General features: G+C 42.4%; 2 protein-coding genes across 4 annotated transcripts; both read right to left on the minus strand.

Annotated features, from left to right (window-relative positions):
* Positions 1-819: 819 nt before the first annotated feature.
* On the minus strand, positions 820-7,792 carry LOC309370446 (mannose-binding protein-like). 2 transcript variants are annotated; one of them, XM_081912221.1, is made up of 5 exons: positions 7,679-7,792; positions 6,569-6,743; positions 4,292-4,399; positions 2,482-2,565; positions 820-1,850 (listed from the first exon to the last, which is right to left on the minus strand). In XM_081912221.1, exons 2-5 carry the CDS (start codon positions 6,732-6,734, stop codon positions 1,477-1,479), a joined length of 732 nt encoding a protein of 243 aa, XP_081768347.1. In that variant the 5' UTR covers positions 6,735-6,743; positions 7,679-7,792; the 3' UTR covers positions 820-1,476. The 2 variants fall into 2 exon arrangements, with proteins under 2 accessions (XP_081768347.1, XP_081768346.1); XM_081912220.1 differs by lacking the exon at positions 7,679-7,792 and having other exon boundaries at positions 6,569-7,145.
* A 4,046-nt stretch (positions 7,793-11,838) lies between these two features.
* Positions 11,839-18,857, minus strand: LOC309371148 (pulmonary surfactant-associated protein D-like). 2 transcript variants are annotated; one of them, XM_081913818.1, is made up of 5 exons: positions 18,634-18,857; positions 16,877-17,007; positions 15,445-15,561; positions 13,606-13,689; positions 11,839-13,050 (listed from the first exon to the last, which is right to left on the minus strand). In XM_081913818.1, exons 1-5 carry the CDS (start codon positions 18,657-18,659, stop codon positions 12,677-12,679), a joined length of 732 nt encoding a protein of 243 aa, XP_081769944.1. In that variant the 5' UTR covers positions 18,660-18,857; the 3' UTR covers positions 11,839-12,676. The 2 variants fall into 2 exon arrangements, with proteins under 2 accessions (XP_081769944.1, XP_081769943.1); XM_081913817.1 differs by having other exon boundaries at positions 16,877-17,058; positions 18,634-18,855.
* Positions 18,858-21,649: the final 2,792 nt, after the last annotated feature.

Here is a 21,649-nt window from a genome sequence, read left to right on the forward strand (position 1 = left end):
CCCAAATTGAGAAAATGTGCCAATCTGAAAGGAATTCTGTAGAGAATGCCTGTAGGGATTTTCTACTCTAGGACCCACTAAATTAGTTTCAGACTTGGATTTGCTAAAATCAGATTGACCGACAAAGTCCTACATAGCTTGAGACCGCTTTCATATATACCTAAGCTGATAGAGCAGATATGGAGGCCCACCTCTATGTGACCTTTCTGTCTGAACCACAGGAGATGGCCAAAAGGGAGAGAGAGGGTTGTTGCCTAGGGAGGCTTGCCTGCTAGGTATGCTAATTTCCTTGTGATCTGAGCCTTAAGAAAACCATCACCTGAAATACGTCAGTCTCTGCTTTTATGGTGGTTGTGTTTTGCCCTATGAGATTTGTTCTAGTTCTCAGTATGATTAATGCAGGTGATAGTGGGCATAATGTCATTTACTCTTGGTTCTGATTTTGGGTTGCTTTGTTCTATTGACTTTAGTGTTGTGCTGGCATACACAGACCTCCCCTCCCTCATTTAATCCCAACAACCTTGTGAGGCAGGCTAGGGCTGAGAAGGCAGTAACTGGCCCAGGGTCACCCTGTGAGCTTCATGCCCAAGTGGAGATTTGAACCCTGGTCTCCCAGGCCCTAGTCCAACATTCTAACCACTGCACCACACTGGCTCATCTCTTTTAATACCTAACTCACGTTGCAAGAATCCAGAACCAACCAGAGTCCTCTGCAGCATGTACTCTCAGTGTACCTGTACTTAGAAATTAATAAATATACATTTCACACACTGCATGTAGCACTCTAGACACTGTAGTATACAAGTATACTCTTGCTACTCCTAAAACTTATGGACTGTTTTACTTATTCATCACATGGCTGCAATTACACCAGAACAGAATCTACCGGTAGTACATGAAAGAGATTCATGAAAAACACAGCTTTAAATTTGTGAAAACGACAACAATAAAACAGAAGGGCAGATCTCCAGCCTTTCCAGATGCACATCAAGACATAGCTGAGGCATGTTGATGAGGTTAAATGGTTTTCCACAATTAATAATATATTTGAATATTCTGCAAATTAGACTAATAGGGTTTGTGGGTGGTGGTTTTGCCTATGGCACTCTTAAGCCTAAAATGGCACCTCCGTCATTGAGGTTGGCAGACTGACAGGAGCCCCCTCCCCTATATTGAAAGTGGTGCAATAGAAGCATTGGTGCTCTCTCTATCATTCTGCTAAATATGTTTTGCAGCTTTTTGTAACATTTCAAGAAGCTGAAAAAGCCTTTCGACCAAAGATTACTGTGGCACAAAAGCTGTGTGTGCAGAGCAGCAGAAAATAATCCTTCGGTCATGCTACTTTTAGCTATCTTAAAAACCACCTCTCTCTCCGCCTCAAACTTAAAAACTGCAAATTTGCTGTGCCATTAAGTTAATAACTGTGAGCACAGGCACCCACAGGGTTAAGCATCTTTTGGGGGTGGGGTGGAGAAGTTACAGTTCACAAACAGTCAGTGTTTTCCGTTCACAATCCAAATCGTTCCACTGTCCATCCTCAACTATTGTAACACAGTCCTCTTTATTACCATAGTTATTGGGCTCTCCTTGTTTCCAATTTGTGTAACTTAGGGGTGCCCCATTCACATACACGAATCTCCCTTCAGTTTGGATATCGTTGATACCGAGAAAAACAATCTTCGAATTCCTCTTTACTATTTCCGCCAAGGCTGCATTTTCTGCTGCGTTCTTCGGGGTGGCAAGAGCTACACCTCCATTTTCACACAGTCTTTTTCCATTGGAGTAAGTTAGTTCTTGACCAGTTGAAACAAAAAATTTCTCTCCGACTTTCACCTGCTGCAACATCACAACTAGATAGAGAGAGAAAAGCACAGTTGCTAAGGATAATGGGAGTTGTAGTCCTACAAAATCTGGAAGGTTCCAGGCTGTAGGAGGCTGCTCTTTAGGTTCATCAATATCCAACACACTGAGAAAAACCTGTAATTTCCCTCCACACCCCACCCACAATAATCAGTGCTTTGAGTCCCATTGTCCCACCTCAAAAGCAAAACAGATTAGCACCCACTCAACCCAAATTTTGTTTTTTCACACATACAGAATGTTGAACAAGCTGATTAATAAAGGATCAATTTTTTTGGTTGTAAAATCTGCATGGGATGACATGATCACCACACTTTTTGTGCAGAGAGTATAACCTGGCTCTAAGTAATATAAAGAGATGAGACGATAGTGGAAAGTTTGCAACTATTGACAACACAGACTGACTCCTTTATAATCTTAGTTAGGCCCATCTGCACTATACATTGAAAGTTGTATCATACCATTTAAACAGTTAGAGCTTCTCCCAAAGCGTCTCTGCATACCTTGCTATTAGCTTGTTGTTTTTGCACTTGCACTCTCACACACGCACACAACACAAGCTACCTTTTAAAAATACAGTAAATATAAAAACAAGCATTGAAAATGCATATTCCCTCTTACTCTTTTTATACTTGGTAAGGTCAGCTTCAAGAGTCTGGATTTTCTTTTCCAAAGCAGTTACTTGTTGTTGAGTGGCAGTAATGGCTACGGTGAGAAAATGAAGATATGGTTCATACGGTTAAGCACAAATGATTTATATTGGAAAGTTGCCACCCAGACCATTAGCAATTCCTGACTCTGTACTACCTGCTGTCCTTTGTCACCTGTGTATCAATTATTTTTATATGACATTTATATCCTGCCTTTCTTCCATAATATAGCCGAGGGCATTGAGGGTCCCAGGTACCCTAGTCAGGACTGACTAGATCCAGTCCTACTTAGCTTCAGCCAATGTTCCTGCATTATGGTGCCTTCAGCCCATTCCTTGGGGCATAAATGCTCACATTCACAAACACAGAAGTCCTCCTGCCTAAAAGAGAGATGCAAAATATAGTGAAGGAAGAAGGGAGATAGCGACCGCTTGTTCACTGTGGGCAGAAGCAAGAAGCATCAGGCATGCGCTTGCCAAACTGGTGTTCTCATGATGTTTTGGGCTACAACTATCAGTGCTGGTTGTGGCTGATAGGAATTGTAGTCCAACACATCTGGATGGTGCCAGGCAGGTGAAGGCTGAACTACAGGAAAGGAGGGTTTTTCTGTTTTTGTTTTACTAATGTTTAATCCAATTATAGGACCAGTTCAGCAGCAGATTAAGCTGCGTAGAGAGGTCTGTGACTTTCTTGGAAGCATTTCTCTTGGGCTCCTGTTGCAGTCCCAAAGCAGTGATGGCCAAACTTGGCCCTCCAGCTGTTTTGGGACTGCAACTCCCATCACCCCTAGCTAACAGGACCAGTGGTCAGGGTTGATGGGAATTGTAGTCCCAAAACAGCTGGAGGGCCAGGTTTGGCCATCACTGTCCTAAAGGATCTACATTGGTTCCTGGTATGTTTCCAAGCAGAATTCAAAGTGTTGGTGCTGACCTTTAAAGCCGTAAGCGGCCTTGGCCCTGTATACCTGAAGGAGTGTCTCCACCCCCATAGTTCAGCCTGGACACTGAGGTCTTCCTCCAAGGGTCTTCTGCTGGTTCCCTCACTGCAAGAAGCGAAGTTACAGGGAACCAGGCAGAGGGCTTTCTTGGTAGTGGTGCCCTCCCTGTGGAACGCCCTCCCACCAGATATCAAGGAGATAAGTAACTATACAACTTTTAGAAGACACCTGAAGGCAGCCCTGTATCGGGAAGTTTTTAATGTTTCATGTTTTATTATGTTTCCATATGTGCTGGATGCTGGTTGGGCTGGGGTATAAATCATAACATTATTATTATTCCTGATTTACAGTAGATTATCCATGGAGTACTTTCAGATTTCTGTGGTTCAGTTTATACATCCAGCAGGCTCAAAGTGCTTGCTCTATGTGGGTCTGCTGCAGCCAGGTTCATGCTGTGATGATACGAAGACATCATTGTATGAATTGCCCCCTCCACATTAGTTTATCCACAAGCTGCCCCTGTTTAAATGATGATGGCATCTTTAAAAGGTGCCACTTGAATAATAGGGAACAGGATGGCTCTGAATGCCCTAACCCCACTGTGACACTGGTTGACATAAATGGTGCTTCTACATGAACCCACAGATGTATTCCCAGATGCAATGGCTTGGGGACCACAAGATGCATTTTGGCCCTATGATTTTCTAAGCAAAGCTTTCACTGAAGAATAATTATCATGCAAACCATTCACTGGCATTCACAAAGAAGAGGTTATGTTGGTCTTGAAGTGCCCATTCATGTCTTTCCGAAAGCAAAATTAAGCACCAGAAAGTTGATTTCTTACCTGCCATTTCTCCCTTTTGTCCTTTCTGGCCTGGGGGCCCTGCAATTCCAGGCAGTCCAGGAGGCCCTGCCTTCCCAGGAAAACCCTGTTGGCCCCTCACTTGGACTCCTTGTGTTTGAGAAAAAGAAACAGCTTTTGGATACTATTCCCCCGTAACAAACAGCCAACAAGGAAAAAAAGGTCACTTTAAATAATACACATTCACACTCCTGATGGCAGCCTTCGTGACAAGATGTTCCTAGAGCTCACCTTGTACTCAGCTGATAATTGTGATTCTGTGCTGATGCCACTGCAAATCATCACAAATGTTTATTATCCTCCTGGTTCCTATGTATTTACCCTGCTCACTCTGCTCCCTGACTCCCTATCAGTTCTGCCTAGATTTGCTTTGCTCCACAATCTCTCTTCCACTACATAGTGCATACATGCACTCAACACATACATACGGACCAGGCGTATCTCCCTCTCCTGCCTCCCCTGTCTCTCTCACACATTTCACATATCACAGCTTCACATACAATTATACCTTCTGCATCTTTACCTTCCCCAGACAATGCTCTCTCTCTCTCTCCAAGTGCATCACTCCCCCCCATCACATAGATCCTTAACTCTCTTCCTTAGAGGATCTCCGCATTACAAATCTACCCTCAAGCTGTCTGAGAAGCTCAGTGTGTAAATAGGTTTAGAACTGGTTGCTCTAAGCTCAGACCGCATGGCTCTAAAAAGCCTTTTTTGTGTTCCTATGCTGGTAATGTAGGAACTTTCACTAGTGTAGCTAATCCAAGTTTTATTTCCATACGTCCGACTGATGTATGGAAAGCACATGAACCTGACCTTTGGAGAGTTTGCAGGTAAGCCACTTTTAACTTACCAAGCATGTGGTCTTTTCTATGTTAAGGGAAGAGGGGAGTTTTGGAACTCACACCGGCATATTTCAAAAGTCTAACACCCTACATTTACATGCTTTACTTTCCTGCATATGTTGTGATTTAAAATATCTGCTAGGGTTCGCTCAACAAAGAGTATCAGCCACAAACTGGGATCTTGGCATCCAGGAATTCTCCATTTTTAGACCTATTTTTCCCTTGCCACCAACAGGGACAAGGGAAGCTATTCAGTCACTTCTCTCTTCCACCTCCAATGCTCAAAGAAAAGAGCTTGGAAAAGTGCTATGAAGCACCCAGCCACCACTCAAAGCAAAACATCCAGGGTGTCAGAGCTGCCTGAGGTCCCAGCTCACAAAGGACCAACGCCAGTTCGTTACTATTTACAAAGATCTTTATTGCAGTTCAGTTTCGATTTCAAAGCCGTGGTGCGCAGCCCTACATCTCAAACTCTAGACCGCTGAAGCTCCGTCTGAATCTCCTCCCCCCAGACACCAGTTTAAGATTCTAGCCTTGCTCCACCTCTTCCTTTGCTCTTTTCTCCTCTGGGTCCGCCTGTCCGCTGGGGTCTCGCTCCTTCTACACTCTTCTGACGCTGATTCCCCTGAGTCTCCCCCCTCTCTCCGGCGGGCTTTAGGACCTGATTCCCAATCCTGGTTTCCTGCTGTGCCGCGCGCCTGCACATTTGAACTTGGCGCACGCGCCCAGCCGGCAACCTTCCTCCTGACCGTTACACTGCTCCTGTCACTGCCTTCTCCTTCGGGGAGGCTAGCTGAACCTGACTTCCCCTCCGTTCCCTCACTCTGCGATGGAGGCGTGGCCAGCTCTGGCTCATCTTCTCTCCCTGCTGGGGGAGACGCTGGCCCTGATCCATGGGACCCTTCCCCCCCACTACGCTCTGGTGGGGAAGCTGGTCCTGATCTCCAGCTGCTGCTTTGGGAATCCCCGCTGGCCTCTTGTTTCTGGTGCGTCCCCCCTGGGACTCCCCTTGCCCTGGCCATGGGCGCCCCCCTCTGGGAATCTTCTGATTCGCTGGAGAAACTCATGGAATCTCTCGGGTCACTGTCATACTCCCCTACGCTTCCCTCAGATTCTTCCCCTTCGCTCTCCATTCCCTCTCTCCCCTGTGCCTCTGCTCCTGAGCCCCTGACACAGGGCTTGCTTTTCAGAACCATGGAGACAGTCCGCACCCTGTCCCCATGCCTTTTGGGACCTTGGAAAACAGTATGACGTCAGTGTAAGCAAATAGAGGAAGGGGGGGGGAGAGAGAAGGGTTAAATACATAGCAATGTGCAACCACCTTGCCAAGTCACACACACACGAGAAACCCAGCTGAGATATAGATGAGCTGTCATAAGGTGCCAAAGATTACCATATAACTATATGGAGATACCTTGGTCTCCCTTCTCTCCTTTGGGACCATCTCTCCCATCTCTTCCTGGTAAACCGGGGATTCCTGGGTTGCCACATGCCATTACTGTGCAAGTGTTTGTTTCAGAATCAGTGGCCAACGCCAGCGATGTTCCCAGCATCAGGGCGATGAAAATTTGAAGATACATTGCTGATACCTTAGACAGATAACCAGTTAAGAGGAAATTATTTTGAGATCTTTTAGAGGTTGCCTGTGGCCACTCTGCTGTTCTTTCTCTGCCAGTGAGAGAGGACTCTGTTTTGCCCTCTTAAGATGAGACTCTCAGAAAGCCATCACCCACCTGTCAGTGTGTTTTGCGCCATTGAAGGACATTGGTCAATTTGAATTCTGAACAATTGTTACTTTACCCAAATGATCTTGGTGTTATAGCTGTGCGAGACAACTGCAAATGCTGTTGGTTGGAGAATTCTAGCTTCTGCACAGAGCTACAGTTCTGGTAAATGAGCGACTGTGGCTGCTTGAGGACCATAAAAAATTGTGCCCTGGGCTTTTCAGACTCATCTACCCATGTACTATCTGAAACCAAAGGGGCACATTTGTTGCCAGATGTGATTCCCCCCCAGCTCTCCTACCCCCACTACTATAAATAGTATTTCAGCTGTCATACTAAAACAGATGTGTCAATAAGACACGTTTATCTGATTAATTTTCTGCCTTTGAACCAATCCATTGCTTAATCAAATAAATTTAAATAAATGCCCATATTACCAATTTTTCATCGCCAACAAAATAAAGCCTGTTGCATATTGTAAGGAAGACATTTAATATTTTATTTGCATTCCCTGTCACAGGCAAACATCCAAAAAAGCATGCCTCTAATTCAGTCCCACAAATTAAAGCAATTTAAAGTGGAATGGTAAATCAACTAACAGCACACTCCTATCTCTGTCTATTCCAAGATAAGTTCTATTGAATTCAAACTTTCTCACTCCCAGGTAAATGGGGTTAGGATTACATTCAGGCTTATTTTGAGAATGGGGAAACAGCAGTGGATTAAACTATTTTGTAGAACTGGAGGAGTTTAACAAGCAAAGTTTTCATCCAGCATTAATCTGAGGCAGCATTACTTACCGGTTCCTCATATGTTTCCTTGATCAAATGAAGCAGCTCAGCTGATTTGAAGAGAGATGAAGGCTAGCCAAGAAAGGGGAGGATTTCTGTTTTTCTTAGAATGGTGAGGAAAAAATCAGTAGAAAAATCCCATAGATAAGTATGTTTTATTTTATCTCTGCGGATTGCAAAATTGTACTTTATACACCAGCACTTACTGGCACGACTGCATGAGGTGTTTCAGCATAACCTTTCCCCCCCAGTCAATTTACTGGAAAACAGGGACAAATTCTAGAACTTGCCCTTTCGTATAATCAATGGAAGTGCTTCTTCCAGCAAATAGATCTACAGACATCTTATAGAACTGTGATACAGAAATCTGTTATATTATGCATTATAGAGATACAGAAATCTAAAATGCTTTATACTTTTTGCAGCATTATCAGAAAGCTTGGGCTGTCAATCTATAACCATTTTGAACCTTCTGATGAGTTTGTTCAGAGTAACCTTCCTTGTAAGCTCTCAGATAAGTAAGATAGGTGAAACCAAAGGGAAGTAAACATGTTTTTGTTAAAACCATCCAAGTTTCCCAAAAGTAATGATGATTAAATCCACATATGACCTCTCCAAGCAGTTAAGCAGAGTTCCAGAATATCTAGAGAGGCCATAAAGCTTTTTGCAAAAGATTAAGCTAGCAGTGAACAGTAGATTTAAAGCCAGTCGAAACTAAGGCAAAAGAGGGTGGGTGGTAAACAGTTATTTATCCGTGTTTCAACACTAGGCCCTGTTTCCAGTAACAGAGGATATTCCCTATTCAGAAAGGCTGGATGTGGCTGATGCCATCCCAGCTGTTACACCAGAATCTAAATTGGAACCTGGGAAGTATTTTTTCTTTCTTTCTTTCCACCCTGAGAAGTGTTTTGGAACCTAAGGGGAAAACACAAGAACAAAAAGAGCAAGTTCAGGTAGAGTGGATGGCCACACCTGAGAAAGAAGAAGGGTGGATCTACACTCATGGTTTATAATGTTAAGGAAGGGTTAAGAAATGGGTTTCACAACGTAGATGGACACATTGTGTTCCGCTTTTAATGTTCATAATGCGTTATTAAAATGAGACACCAGAGGGCTCTGCAGAGCAACCAGGAACCAGCAATAGGGAAATGACGTTTTGATGGACAAAACAAGGTAAGAAACACTTTTAATCTACAAGTCTGCCCTGTAACGTTTTAGAATGATATATCTAATATACCATTCTAAATAAGATATTATTAGATATTAGATATATCATTCTAATAAAGTTAAACATGTCCCTTGTAGATCCAAGCAAAGTAAAACAAATCCCATTATTCTTCATTGAGCAGGAACATCATAGGATCAGGCACTGCCTGGAAGTAGGGTGGCTGTGGGTCCTACTTTACAGAGGACCACCCTTTATTGGAAAAGGTCCCCTTTTGGAAGGGTAGCCTGATTCAAGTATAAATCACCATAAGGATGGAGAGGAGGGACCCATGAACAGGCAGCAGCACCCTGAGCAGCAGACTGACACAGCTCACCTGGTCAGTCTTCCCCACAAGCCCACCATGGTGAGGTGTGCTCTGTTTATATCCAAATTATAGCAAGTTTTATGCAAATGTGTGTCATCTTTTGTACTCTTTTTTTTGATGACATGTACATGGCTACCCCAGCTGAGGGACTTTCATGAATGTGGAGGGGACAGCAAAGTATATCACAGGGTAACAGATTAATAGATTTGCAGAGTTAGAAGGGACCACAATGGTTATCTCCTCCTGCAGTGCAGGAATCTTTTGCCCAGCATGAGGCTCAAACCCATGACCCTGAGATTAAGAGTCTCATGCTCTACCGACTGAGCTAACTCAGAGTTTTCAGGTATAACTGCACTGACCGGCAATAATACAAAGGTTTCCTTCCCACTGGTAATAAATATTTTGTCTCCAGCTTTATTTAACACTCCTGTCAAAGCGAAGGCAGCATAAGAGAAGAAAAGTAATGGTTTATACAGTCATATCTAAGGATTATTCACACGCATGCACATTAGGCAACAGAGGCTTGGAATGGAGACAAGAGCATCTTGGGACGCTGTCCCACAAAGCTCAGAATGTTTAGCAATAACCTTTTCTCCTTCTGTTTCAATGTTCATGTTACATGATGGGCCACCATAGTCTCAACAGGGGGTTGGGCCTTGAGCTTCTCAAACAGCAGCTCTTCATAGCAAACAGCAAACCACCTTTCCAACTTTCTAAGGTAGCTTGTGATGTTTGTAGAGAATCTGCTCAAGCTCTTTGGACCTTGGCTCATGTTTGTTAGTGACAAATGTAATCCATTGTCATTGCCATGACACACATCACGTGGAAAGAAGGGGGGGGGGATAAAATAAATGCATGATAACCATTCTTGCACATTCATGCATCAACTAGTCCATCTGCTCCAACTGCCAGAAATCTTTTATTTTAAGTGACTGTTCCTTAATTCAAAACATGTTAGTTGCTCAAGAACATAGGGCAAGTTCCTTCTTTCAGAGACCTGCCACTCCATTGTGTAGTATTGAGAAATTATCAGGGTTCTGAAATGCACTTTAGATTTGAAATTTCAGGTAGATCTAAGGCATTAATTTGTTTAATTGTAGAATTTAATCCTAGATGGGCCATTGACCTGATCCAGCAACCCTTCTTGTGTTTTTGTTTGATCTGTCAGATGCTGGACATTGGAGTGGTTTTGTTTTGTTTTGTTTTGCTTCTGTTGTAAATTTGTTAAACCTTGCAGCTCAGAGAGAGGAAAAGACTGGCACTCTCTATGGAGTGTTTTTCTGAGGATGTCATGAGATGACAGAGATAACAAAGATGACCTTGAGATAACCTAGGGTTGGCCTTACCTGAAGTTGGCCTTACAGGGAACATGTGTTTGCTGATGAAAGTGTAATGCTCCTCAGCAAGATAGATAGGGTGAGTATTTAGGGCTTTAACTTATAGTATTGTTCAGTCAGAGGGAAGATACGACTGACTGACTCATAATGTGACTCTGAAGTAACATCATAAAGAACCAGGGCTTTTTTTCAGCCAAAACTTGCTGAAACTCAGTTCCAGTACCTCTCAGGTGGGCATCATTGCCATTATAAGAGAACAAAGTGAGTTCATGGTGTGTTCTGGGAGATCTCTTTCTAGAAAAATAGCACTGTATAGAACCATGTTTGATTTGTTCATTATGGCTGCACTTTAGCTCTTACTCATCACTGGAGTAAGTGTAGGAGAAGACAGTTCAGGGAAGAGGGATGACATGGGCTGCACCAGGCTGTATAGATTAGACAGGTGTGGAATGACTAATCTGTACTATATCCACACCTTAGAGCTGGCAATGTAACCCAATGAACTATGCCTCCATTGACAAGATTACTTGCAAGTCTCCATATCTTGGCAACAGGTTCTTTTCACAATCATAGTACCCTCAGGGATCCAATATCATTTTCCTTGCAAGGTCTGTGGTTTATAAATACATCTCGACTGACCTAATGCCTGGTAATAATACAAAACATTTGGGATTACAGCTAGAAGGCAGTTTAAAAGCATGGATTTTTTCCTCTCTGCCTTACGCAGCATACTTTGACAATGCAATTTAGCAATTCTGCTATGCAAAAGTGGCCCACTTTTCCTAGGTTTTTCTGTATCCCCAAACTGGTGAGCAATAAGGTCCTGCTTCTGATGGTCAGAAGTTTAGCAGGGCTGTTGGCCTGGTTGAAAGGAGACAACAAGAATCAGAAAATATTCCTCTATGCCACAGGAGCGGCAAGGATCCTAATTGCTAAAAACTGGAAAAAAGAAACTGTGCCAACAAAAAAGGAATGGCAAGACAAACTGTTAGAGTATATTGAACTGGCTAGATTAACAGAGGCAATTAGAGATCACACTAGATAAGAGTTTCTAAAAGGGGGGAAATGCAGAGAATACTTCACAAAACAGTGCCCCAAATACATACCTGCACTTGTTTTGATTAATGTCTGCAGGAGACTTTGTGGATATTTAAGTTATAATTAGAAAAATCTTAATAATTATTCATAAAGGAAACAGTTTATAAGAAGTAAATAAGGAGGCCGGATACAGGATAAAGGAAGTATTTTATTTCGTTGTTTTATTGTATGTTACGCTCACTGTATGTTATGTTCATGTTATTGAGGGTGGATTGTGTATTGGGGATTGGTTATGTTATGTTGTAAATAAAATTCCAATAAAAAATATCTGAAAGAAAGAAAGAAAGAAAGAACGAAAGAAAGAAAGAAGGAAAGAAGAAAGGAAGGAAGGAAGGAAAGACAACAAGAGATAGCTAGTTCCGGAACAACCCAACCTATGTCCGAGAAACAAATAGCACAAACCTGGAAGAAATGTCAGAGTCAGTAGCCTTATAGGATCAACCGGAAGTCTTTTGGCCTCTTGAGTTGGTAGCTAAAATTTCCGCTGACCGCCTAAAATGATGGTGAGTGTTGTTGCTCTGCTATTTCTTTCTTCAACAAGCTCCTATGCTGGTACAGAGCGCAATGTTCCTGAATCTGAATACTAGAATCATTGGTATAATTCCTTGAGCGCCTTATGAAGTTATGTCATGGTCTGAGCTGGAGTAGCCTTTATGATACATTCTTGTGCAGGTGAGGAACAATTCCTTTAATTTGGCTACAAAGAAGGAAATGTCAGTTTTGCATTTTTGGGATTGGTTGAAAAGGCACGTGGGCGTTCCAGTGTAGTTTTCTTGTTGTTACCATGGGGATGGATGTTGCCTGAATGTCTGTGTACTCATAGCGTGTATTTTTATTCTTGGACATGCTTTACTAGAAATCACATGCCTCACATAAAATTTGCCATATTCTTTCTGCACACAGTCAGGTAAAGGAAAGTAGCATCTTGAATATCACTTGTGTAACTTACTGTTCAAGCTAGAGGGGTTCTGAATTTTGAAAGTATTAGAACAAACTATTCCTTCGCCTCGCAAACATGGCCACCCCCGCACCTCCTGATTTTAGAATTCACAAATGACTAACCACTCAAGTGTGCAGCCTCTGTCATGCCATTTGCCATCTTGATGCATTTCTACACAGTCCTCATTGCCAAGATTATTTGGTTCTCCTTGGGCCCAGTTAGAGTACCCAATGACGCCACCATTCGGGTACTCAAACCTGCCTTCTGTCGCCATGTCGTTGATCCCAAGGACTGCTCTTCTGTTATACCAGGTCACTATTTTTTGCAGGGCACTGTTCTCTGCCGCATTCCTTGGGAAGGCAAGTGCACCACCCATGCGCAAGCAGGTCTCATGCGCAGCATGATAATCACCTCTGGATCCATCTGTTTTGAATACCTTCTCACCAACCATCACGCCGTTGGGGGCAAGGAGAACTAGAAAGAGACAGGATTGCAAGGCTTTCAAATCTAATACTGTAAAATGCCAGGTGCATCAATGGTACGGGCAGCATTTTATATTTCAGTGGAAGGAGATAGGTTCTTAGCGTGGCTTAAAGCAGAGGAGAGGATGGGAGTAGTGGTTGCACAATGTATGGAGGGCCATTGGCCACTGGTTCCCCATCACTTTTGTGAACTCAAATTGCATCAATAGTAAACTTGAGACGGCAAGAGCTGAGAAGACTCATTCTTTGTAGGTGAAGATTAAGGTATAATTATGATATAGGGCTAGATATATATAATTTTATTTTTTATTATGATTATGATTATTGATATTATTAATGTGCCTTATCTATCTGGTTCCTCTTTCCCCCTTTAACTTTTCTTGTTCTTTTCTCTTTTAATTTTGTCTTTCTCATCCTATTTGTTCTAGGTATTATTTTACTGTATCGTGAAAACTTTAATAAAATATTTTTTTGGGGGGGGAAATAGTCAACTTGAAGCTATATCAGCCTATTTGGACAAAAGCAAACAATAATTTCCTTTTCTTACCTTTTTGGTTTTTGGTGATGGCAGCTTTCAAACCCTCCAACTCTGTTTCCAAGCCCCTTATTTGTGTTTTAAGGCTTTCCAGCTCTGAATGAGAAAATAGTTGCATTAGATTTCCTGATCAACTGCAAATTCCGGAAGTGAACTTTTTCAAAATATGTATGGATAACAATCTATGGCCAAGCTTTCATGTAGCTACAGAGCTGGCACAGAGTCCCTCATTTGAGAACAGTGCACCTACTGTAAAACTATAATGTGCCAAGTGGTCCTCAGTTGCTCATTCTTTTAGGTTATCCAAATATTTTTTTATTGTACACAAGAAGCAGAATAAACTTCCTCCTTTTTAAAGAAGTCGAAAGACGTTTGCCAACAGAAACAATAGCTATTCTGTTTTTCCAACGTTCAGTATTTCTCTCCTGTTCTGCCTTCTGTAGGAAGGAAATGTAATACAAATAGTTCTTGGCTGGTTCACTTGGAAATTTTTCTTCAGGTGCAAATTTTGTTAATTTCCTGGATGGCGAGTTGAACTAAATGCCCTCTTGTTTGGAGATGGAATTAAAATAACCTCTTGTTAATAATTGCAAGTGACAGATTTGTGCAGCCAACTATGGGAAGAAAAAGAGACGTTTTGTGGAGAGTCTGTGCAAGTTTTTGTCTTGCAACAGGACAATAGTAGGTCCAGCTGAAGCCCTCTGGGGAAAGGGGAAGGGAGAGAACTCAGAAAAACTGCCAAGAGGTTTTCCTCTTAGGGCTGGGACAGTGTCTGCTGTGGAGTTTCTTTTCTCCCAAAGCTCAGAAAGTGCTTCTGTCTAAGGACCAGTAGCCCTGTATGTTGGCTCTTAAGATTGCACTTGCAAAGGAGTGGTCAGTGTTTGGATGTGGCTTCTCTTTTTGCACACACTGACATCACCACATCAGGGGAAGAAAGCCAACAACTGCCCTCCAGAACCCCCTAAGTGAGAAATGTCCACATGTGCACACCAGATTAGTAGTAACCAGGGCTTTCCCCCCCCAGCCGGAACTTGCCGGAACTTGCCGGAACTTGCCGGAACTCTCAGGTGGGCACCATTGCCATTATAAGAGAACAAGGGAGGCATTCATGGTGAGTTCTGACACTTTTTCAAGCAAAATAGCACTGGTAGTAACCATACAGAGGCATTTTATTTTGTAGAGGAAGAGAGTTGAATCAGAAGGAGAGAGCATCTTTGTCCCTCATGGAGTTATGACTGGCCCAGAAACCAAAGGGATATATTTCTTCCTCACTTCTTGACTTTGAGAAGTGTCTGTGGTCTTTCGGCCTAAACTTCAAGTCTTTGTATCACTTTTTTGCTAATCTCAATATGAGGTGGTTTTGAAATTTGATCCTCAATATACTTGCACATTGTAGAGGAAAACACTTTCTTCCAATCTATTTGATTGGAGCAACTGTAATTATGTTACTACTTTTCCATTTTCTTGCTGATTATGTGCCAGTTATGTGTTATACAGTGACACATTTCACTTTGACCAAATAAAGACATAAGGAGGTCAAACAATGCAATTGATATTGGATGGTCTACTAGCTCTCACCCTTGCCTACCTCACTGGGTTATTCTGATAATAAATGAGCAAAATGGTGTCATATGCTTTGTATACTGAAAAAGAGCAGTCAGAATGAATCATTGTCATAATCTTTGTCCTCCTGGTACTTTGCAGATCAAGGAAAAAAAGTTTAACTCCCCCCCTTTAGATTATAAATCTCTGGTAGGGCTCATATTTTTTATTTTTGTACAGTGCCTAGCTGTGTTGCTGTTGTTGTTGCTGCTGCTGATACTAATAATAATTGACAACAACAGCTTTTACCTGGAAGATTACTGTTTCCACTTGATTCCTTTCCACCTATAGAGCCTTTATCTCCTTCTGAACCAGGAATGCCAGTTGGTCCTGCTGGACCCTGTAGTCCTTGAGGTCTTGGTAATCCTATAATGGAGGCCCAAATCAGTTAACTGATATGTGACTTAAAAACAACAAAAACCATTTGAGGTTACGTAGACAATACTCCACACTCTTTTGTCAGAACAGTCACCTTGTCTCCAATGAGATTTTACTTGAGAATTGTGCCTCAGAGTTCTTTGCCTCCTATACTATTGTCTGTTAGTTAAGTGCTAATACCATAGTCCTCCATATTCAGGCATTTATTAGTTGTATCTGTGGAAGGGCCACAGAGATGTAGGGAGCTGTGAAGCAGACCATCCTCTTCCTGCTTTGCCAGTCTGACTGGCTTCAGTACCAGCCACGAAGAAAGCAGATTGGTGCAGTGTTCATAGATCACAGAAGAGTTAGAAGGGACCCTGAGGACAAACCCCCTGCAATGCAGGAATATGCAGCTGTCTCATATGGGGCTCAAACCTGCAAAGTTGGCGTTATCAGCACCATGCTCTAATCAATCCATCAGTTGGGATAGCTACCAACTATCCAGCTATCCCTCTGTTTCCCCAGTCCAATATCAGAAGCCTGATACCCTTTGCTAGCCTGAGCAAAGGACACTCGAGTGCACAGAACAGGGCAAGGGGCAGGACATGGGTAGGGCCTGGCAAGATGGACTGAGAAGACTGGTTGGTTGCATTTAATCAGTGGGCTGCAAGTCCCTCAATCCTTCTGTAGCATGTTAAACACCAGCTTGAGCACTGTGTTAGGCACCTTTTCGCTTATTTGATCTGCTATATGTGTCTTTGTCTGATTTTAGTGCATGTGATGAAGTACCCTGTGGCTTACATAAATTACAGTAGTTAGATATTCTAGAAGACTCTGGATTTGATATCCCGCTTTATCACTACCCGAAGGAGTCTCAAATTGGCTAACATTCTCCTTTCCCTTCCTCCCCCACAACAAACACACTGTGAGGTGAGTGGGGCTGAGAGACTTCAGAAAAGTGTGACTAGCCCAAGGTCACCCAGCAGCTGCATGTGGAGGAGCGGAGGCGCGAACCCGGTTCACCAGATTACGAGTCCACCGCTCTTAACCACTACACCACACTGGCTCTCTAGCCTTATGAAATACTATATTACCATGAAATAGTTCTTCCTGACATTGCTGCTATAAGGAACAGGAAAGTGCCCTGTCCCCCATTTCCTGTCACAGGGGCTTTGATCTATTGTTGTTAGCTAAAAAAGGAGCCCACACATACTTGTATATGAGAACAGAGTGGATCAAGCTTATATAGAAGTTATTTACCCCATATTTACCACAAAGTGCACAAAAACAGAGTGCACCCTCCCCATAAATGTTCTAGTACCTTGATCTCCTTCTTCTCCTTTTGGTCTGGTCTCAGCAGATGCACATATAACTAATGTACAAGCATTAGGAACCCATCCTGGCAGAAAAAGCCTTGAAGCAGAGCTGGTGGTTCTCTGCAGAGATGCTCCGCTTACCAATGGAGAAAGTATTAGAAGTATCAGCATTGTCTGGATGTGTGGTCTAAAGTGGGGACAGAAACAAGCACAACGTCATTAGAAAAGAAGACAACTTAAACTCTGGTCACATGCATACTGTACACTGAAAGCACATTTCAAGCACATGGTTTCCCCCAAAGAATCCTGGAAATGGTAGATTGTCACCCACAGGGCAACAGTTCCCAACACTGTTAACAAACTACAGTTTCCACAATTCTTTTTTAGAGTCGTGTGCTCTAAATGTGCTTTAAATTTATGGTGTGAGTGTGACCTTTATCCTAATTAGCAGCTTCTGATTTTAAGAAGGAGATGGACAATATTTGACAGAGAATGGATATGGATTTTCAGAATTGTGATTTCAGGTTCTGATCTGGAAATACAAGGTTCAGCAAACATTGCTTGATGCCCTGTTGAAAGGGGAGAACTAGGGGAAACTGGGACCTTACAAAAGAGCAAGATGGGGACCCAAAGATTAGAACAAGAGCCCAAAGGTCCTTACGTGTGGCACAAACAGGAAGTACCATAAAAAAGTTAATTCATTGCTGAATCAGGCGAGAGGTGAAGTTTCAGCACCATATTACACCAGCCTGTTGTGCCAGTCATGTTATAACTTGTGCCACCTGTTTTCTACAGTCTTTACATAGTAAGGTTTGGATAAAGAAAAGAAAATTCTAAGTATTTGTAATATGCATCGCTGCTTTCGTCAGCGTTGCCCAGGTTTTGGATCCTGAAATCTCCCAATTGCATCCTTTGAGTTCTTTGTGTCAAAGCAAACAGGCTGTGATCCCCCCCCCCGGACAAATCATGCTGTTCTACAAGAAAGTATTATCACTAGTAATAAGGGTTTACTTCCTACCCCATTCTTGTCTCTGAGTGCTAGCATGGTCAGCTGCAAAAGAGGGCTGGGTTCCTGTAGTTTTAATAGTCATGCAAAAGTGGGGATTTCAGCAGGTCTAAATTGCATGCCCCATCACCTCCTGGCAAACAGAAGGGAAAGAAATGGAGGCAGTGAGAGATTTTACTTTCTTGGGCTCCGTGATCACTGCAGAGGTGACAGCAACCACAAAATTAAAAGACGCCTGCTCCTTGGGAGAAAGGCGATGGCAAACCTAGACAGCATCTTAAAAAGCAGAGACATCACCTTGCCAACAAAGGTCTGTATAGTTAAAGCAATGTTTTTCCCAGTAGTGATGTATGGAAGTGAGAGCTGGACCATAAAGAAGGCTGATCATTGAAGAATTGATGCTTTTGAATTATGGTGCTGGAGGAGACTCTTGAGAGTCCCATGAACTGCAAGAAGATCAAACCTATCAATTCTCAAGGAAATCAGCCCTGAGTGCTCACTGGTGAAATGCTGCCCTATCTGGGGCCTGGCTGCAACTCCTATGCATGCTTGCACAGAAAGAGCCCCAAGAAATATAGCACAGCCTCCTGGGGGCCCTGAAATATATGGTTCCTCTTTCCACCTTCCCTTCACTCCCATTATAATCACAAGCATTTTGCTAATCTATACAGTAATCAAATGCATTTAGAGTATTTCGGTCCAATAAGTCCCTGTTGATTTTAGCACACTGAAAGAATAATATACAATCATTTATACCTGTTAGGATTCTTTGTTTGGTCCATGTTTGGAGTTCATATCAAAAGTCCAGTCACTTTGTAATTTCCGTTTTGTTCCACAAAAGTCTTAGCAAGACTAATTTAGGAGGCATTCAGGATTCCATTTATAGACCAAGGGTTATGTAACAAGAGCTCATGTTTCTTATGCAAAGCATTTTAACCATAAATATTTTGCTTCATGATCCTCAAACTATCAAAGTAGGTCTGTTGCTTTCAAGTGGGACTTCTCAAGAGCATGGCTTCCGGGTTCCTGCTATAGACGCTGTTAATCCAAGAAAGCGAAACACAAAGGAAGTATTGTCCAGTGGTGGTAAAATACATGCAGAGAACAATGGAGCTTGCCACTTCAAAGTAAACAATTCAAAACAAATTGTTAACTCATTACTGAACAATTTACAGTACCTGTTAAGGAGCAATTGCTTAAATCAATCCACTGGTGGTAGCAAGCTCATAATATTTCTGGCTTGGTTTTCTGTCTTGGGGGTGCTCCACTAAAGGCACTTATAGTCACTTATGGTGGGAGTGTCAGGCAGTAAGCAAGTATTGAGATGATGTATTCCGTGTGATTTCTAAAATTCTGAATTTATAGTGGTTAAAGACCCAGGCTTGTCCTTGTTATTATTTTGAGGAGCAAATAAATATATCTTACTTAAGTGATTAATTAAAATCCATTTCCTGGGAGCAGCCCAGATACTGATCACATTCTTATGGAGAAGTAAAACTGGTATGATAGCATTCGGATAGCATTTGCGCTTGTAGACAAACTAACACAACAGTGAAATAGTAGTCAGAGGTGACATTACCAAATATGGTTTTTATGATAACTGGTCTCCATTTCTTTCATTAATTCCTCGTCCAAAGAACCTAGACCACTTTCTGTTTACTGTACTTTTTGAACAGGTATGTTAGACCGAACATCTTGATATTCCAGATTTTCTTTGTTTAGATATCATGTAACTGACTCTCTCTAAAGTTTAAAGAAGGTTATGCTAATTTTGTAAGTATGTTGTCATAATCAGTAGTATATGCTTGGCTTTTGTAGATAACATTCTTTCAAAAGTTTGTAATGAGGATGCACAGTTCACATGTATTTCGTCTCTCCCAATGTGATCTTTGGAATGTTTTGATTATTTTATGGCATGCTTACTGTTTCCTAATATTTTGCACTTTTTGAAACAAAAAATTCAAGATCTATAAGAGCTTTACTGTATAAAGTGAACAATTGTTCTCCCTCCCCTTTCTAATATCATCTAAAATATTTGAATATGCACAATATGTACACTGTTAATCTTTTCTCTTGTTTAAACTTACTCAAGTCTTTGGCTCCTTTTCATACACCTCATGCTTCTAGCTCTCTCTAATATTTCTCAATACCTACAATGGAACTCAGAACTCCAAATGAGGGACGATGCCAGGATGTTCAAGACTTGAAATCTGAAAATCCTTCAAAATGCTTTCTGAGGGTTGGAATTCCAAAACGTGTGTGTGTGTGTGGGGGATTTGTTCCAAGGTTCAGAGTTCCAAAAATTCCTGAACACTTGTTCCAGGGATAAAAATTCCAAAAAAGGTATGACAGCTGGAATTCTGAAAAATGCTGAAAACATGTTTCAATTAAACTGAAAATGCTAAATAAATAAATAAAAATGATCTGAGGGCTGGAATTCTGAAAATACCGCAAAATGCCTTCTGAGAGTCAGAATTCCAAAAATTCATGGGAAAGTATTCTGCGTGTAGCAATTCTGAAAATTTACAAAAGGTTTAAATTCATTGTGATCTCTTTTCCTAATGCTGGCTAAGGGCATATATGTTCTCTTAAAAATCATTTATAAGCTGTTAAGCTGAAAAGCAGAAAGAGCAGAAAGAGGGTTGAGTGCCCAGAATATTATTATTATTTTGCGATCAATGAGAAATGCTGTTCTCCTGGTATCTGTATTAGGAGGTTTCCCTGCTGTAAATCGTGTTCTCCTTTAAAAAATGAGAGCACGTGTTGCGGTTGGGGAAACATAAGCCACCCGGTTGTACCTGGGCAGATTTGGGCAACTGAGCTGGTAAGGGGTTAACTCAGTTGCTGGGGAATTTTGGATGTTGCAAATTTTGAGAGGAGGGGGTAGAGGTTATAAATGTAGGACGCCTAACACTAGAGCGTCCTCTCGGCTTCTGCAACGGATCACCCGCCCACCCTCCCTTTAATGAAGGGGGGGTTTCTGCTGGTACGCTTGACCTTGCTATGCCTGTCTAGGGGTCGTCCGCCTTGGTGCGGGGGCCTGGTAGGAATTTACCATTTGGCGGATTGGCTGGTGCCATTTGGGTTTCGCCTACTGCGTAGCAAATAGTCACAACTTGTAAGGTTGGCGGTTAGGCATTGGTTAAAATTGGTGGAAGGAGGGGTAAGTGCCTACCCCTCCAATGGTGTGCTGAAAGGGAATTCCGTTAAAGGAATCCAGGGGCTTACCATCCTTTCGTCCTTGTCCCCGGAGTCGGACTTGGGCCGGGTAAGCCCCACAGGAACATGAGGGTGAGAAGTGAGGGACTGTTACCCAGCTTCATATTTTCTCACCCAATACTTGTTTCCCACGCTGGCTTCCGCTGGAATCCGGAAGTCCAGCTCTGTCCCTGGGCATGGACAGATAGTCATAACCAATGCCTAAGCAACCACTCACATATTTTGTATTGAATAAAGTTGTGGCCAAAATTATGCCAAAAACCTTAAACAAAAATAAGCGTGAAGTGTGAATTTTTTGGGGGGTGGCTTTGTGGGACTCAACACGCAACCATTGTTTGCTGTACAGAGGTACCTCGGGTTAAGAACTTAATTGGTTCTGGAGATCCGTTCTCAACCTGAAATTGTTCTTCACCTGAGGTACCACTTTAGCTAATGGGGCTTCCCGCTGCCGCTGCGCTACCACCGCACGATTTCTGTTCTCATCCTGAAGCAAAGTTCTTAACCCAAGGTACTATTTCTGGGTTAGCGGAGTCTGTGACCTGAAGCATCTGTA

This window comes from Podarcis melisellensis (assembly GCF_964234715.1).
Source record: "Podarcis melisellensis genome assembly, chromosome: 5".
NCBI classification, from domain to species: domain Eukaryota; kingdom Metazoa; phylum Chordata; class Lepidosauria; order Squamata; family Lacertidae; genus Podarcis; species Podarcis melisellensis.

Bases quoted from the DNA above. Each gene is read 5' to 3' on its own strand.
- LOC309370446 (XM_081912221.1), bottom strand. From the start codon at position 6,734: ATGTATCTTCAAATTTTCATCGCCCTGATGCTGGGAACATCGCTGGCG. The intron at 4,400-6,568 runs GTATCTCCATAT...CTCAAACACAAG, and splicing joins AGGAGAGAAGGGAGACCAAG to GAGTCCAAGTGAGGGGCCAA. The intron at 2,566-4,291 runs GTAAGAAATCAA...TTCTCACCGTAG, and splicing joins ACAAAAGGGAGAAATGGCAG to CCATTACTGCCACTCAACAA.
- LOC309371148 (XM_081913817.1), bottom strand. From the start codon at position 18,659: ATGGACCAAACAAAGAATCCTAACAG. The intron at 17,059-18,633 runs GTATAAATGATT...TCCCCACTTTAG, and splicing joins CAAACAAAGAATCCTAACAG to ACCACACATCCAGACAATGC. The intron at 13,690-15,444 runs GTAAAAGCTGTT...TTTCTCATTCAG, and splicing joins TGGAAACAGTAATCTTCCAG to AGCTGGAAAGCCTTAAAACA.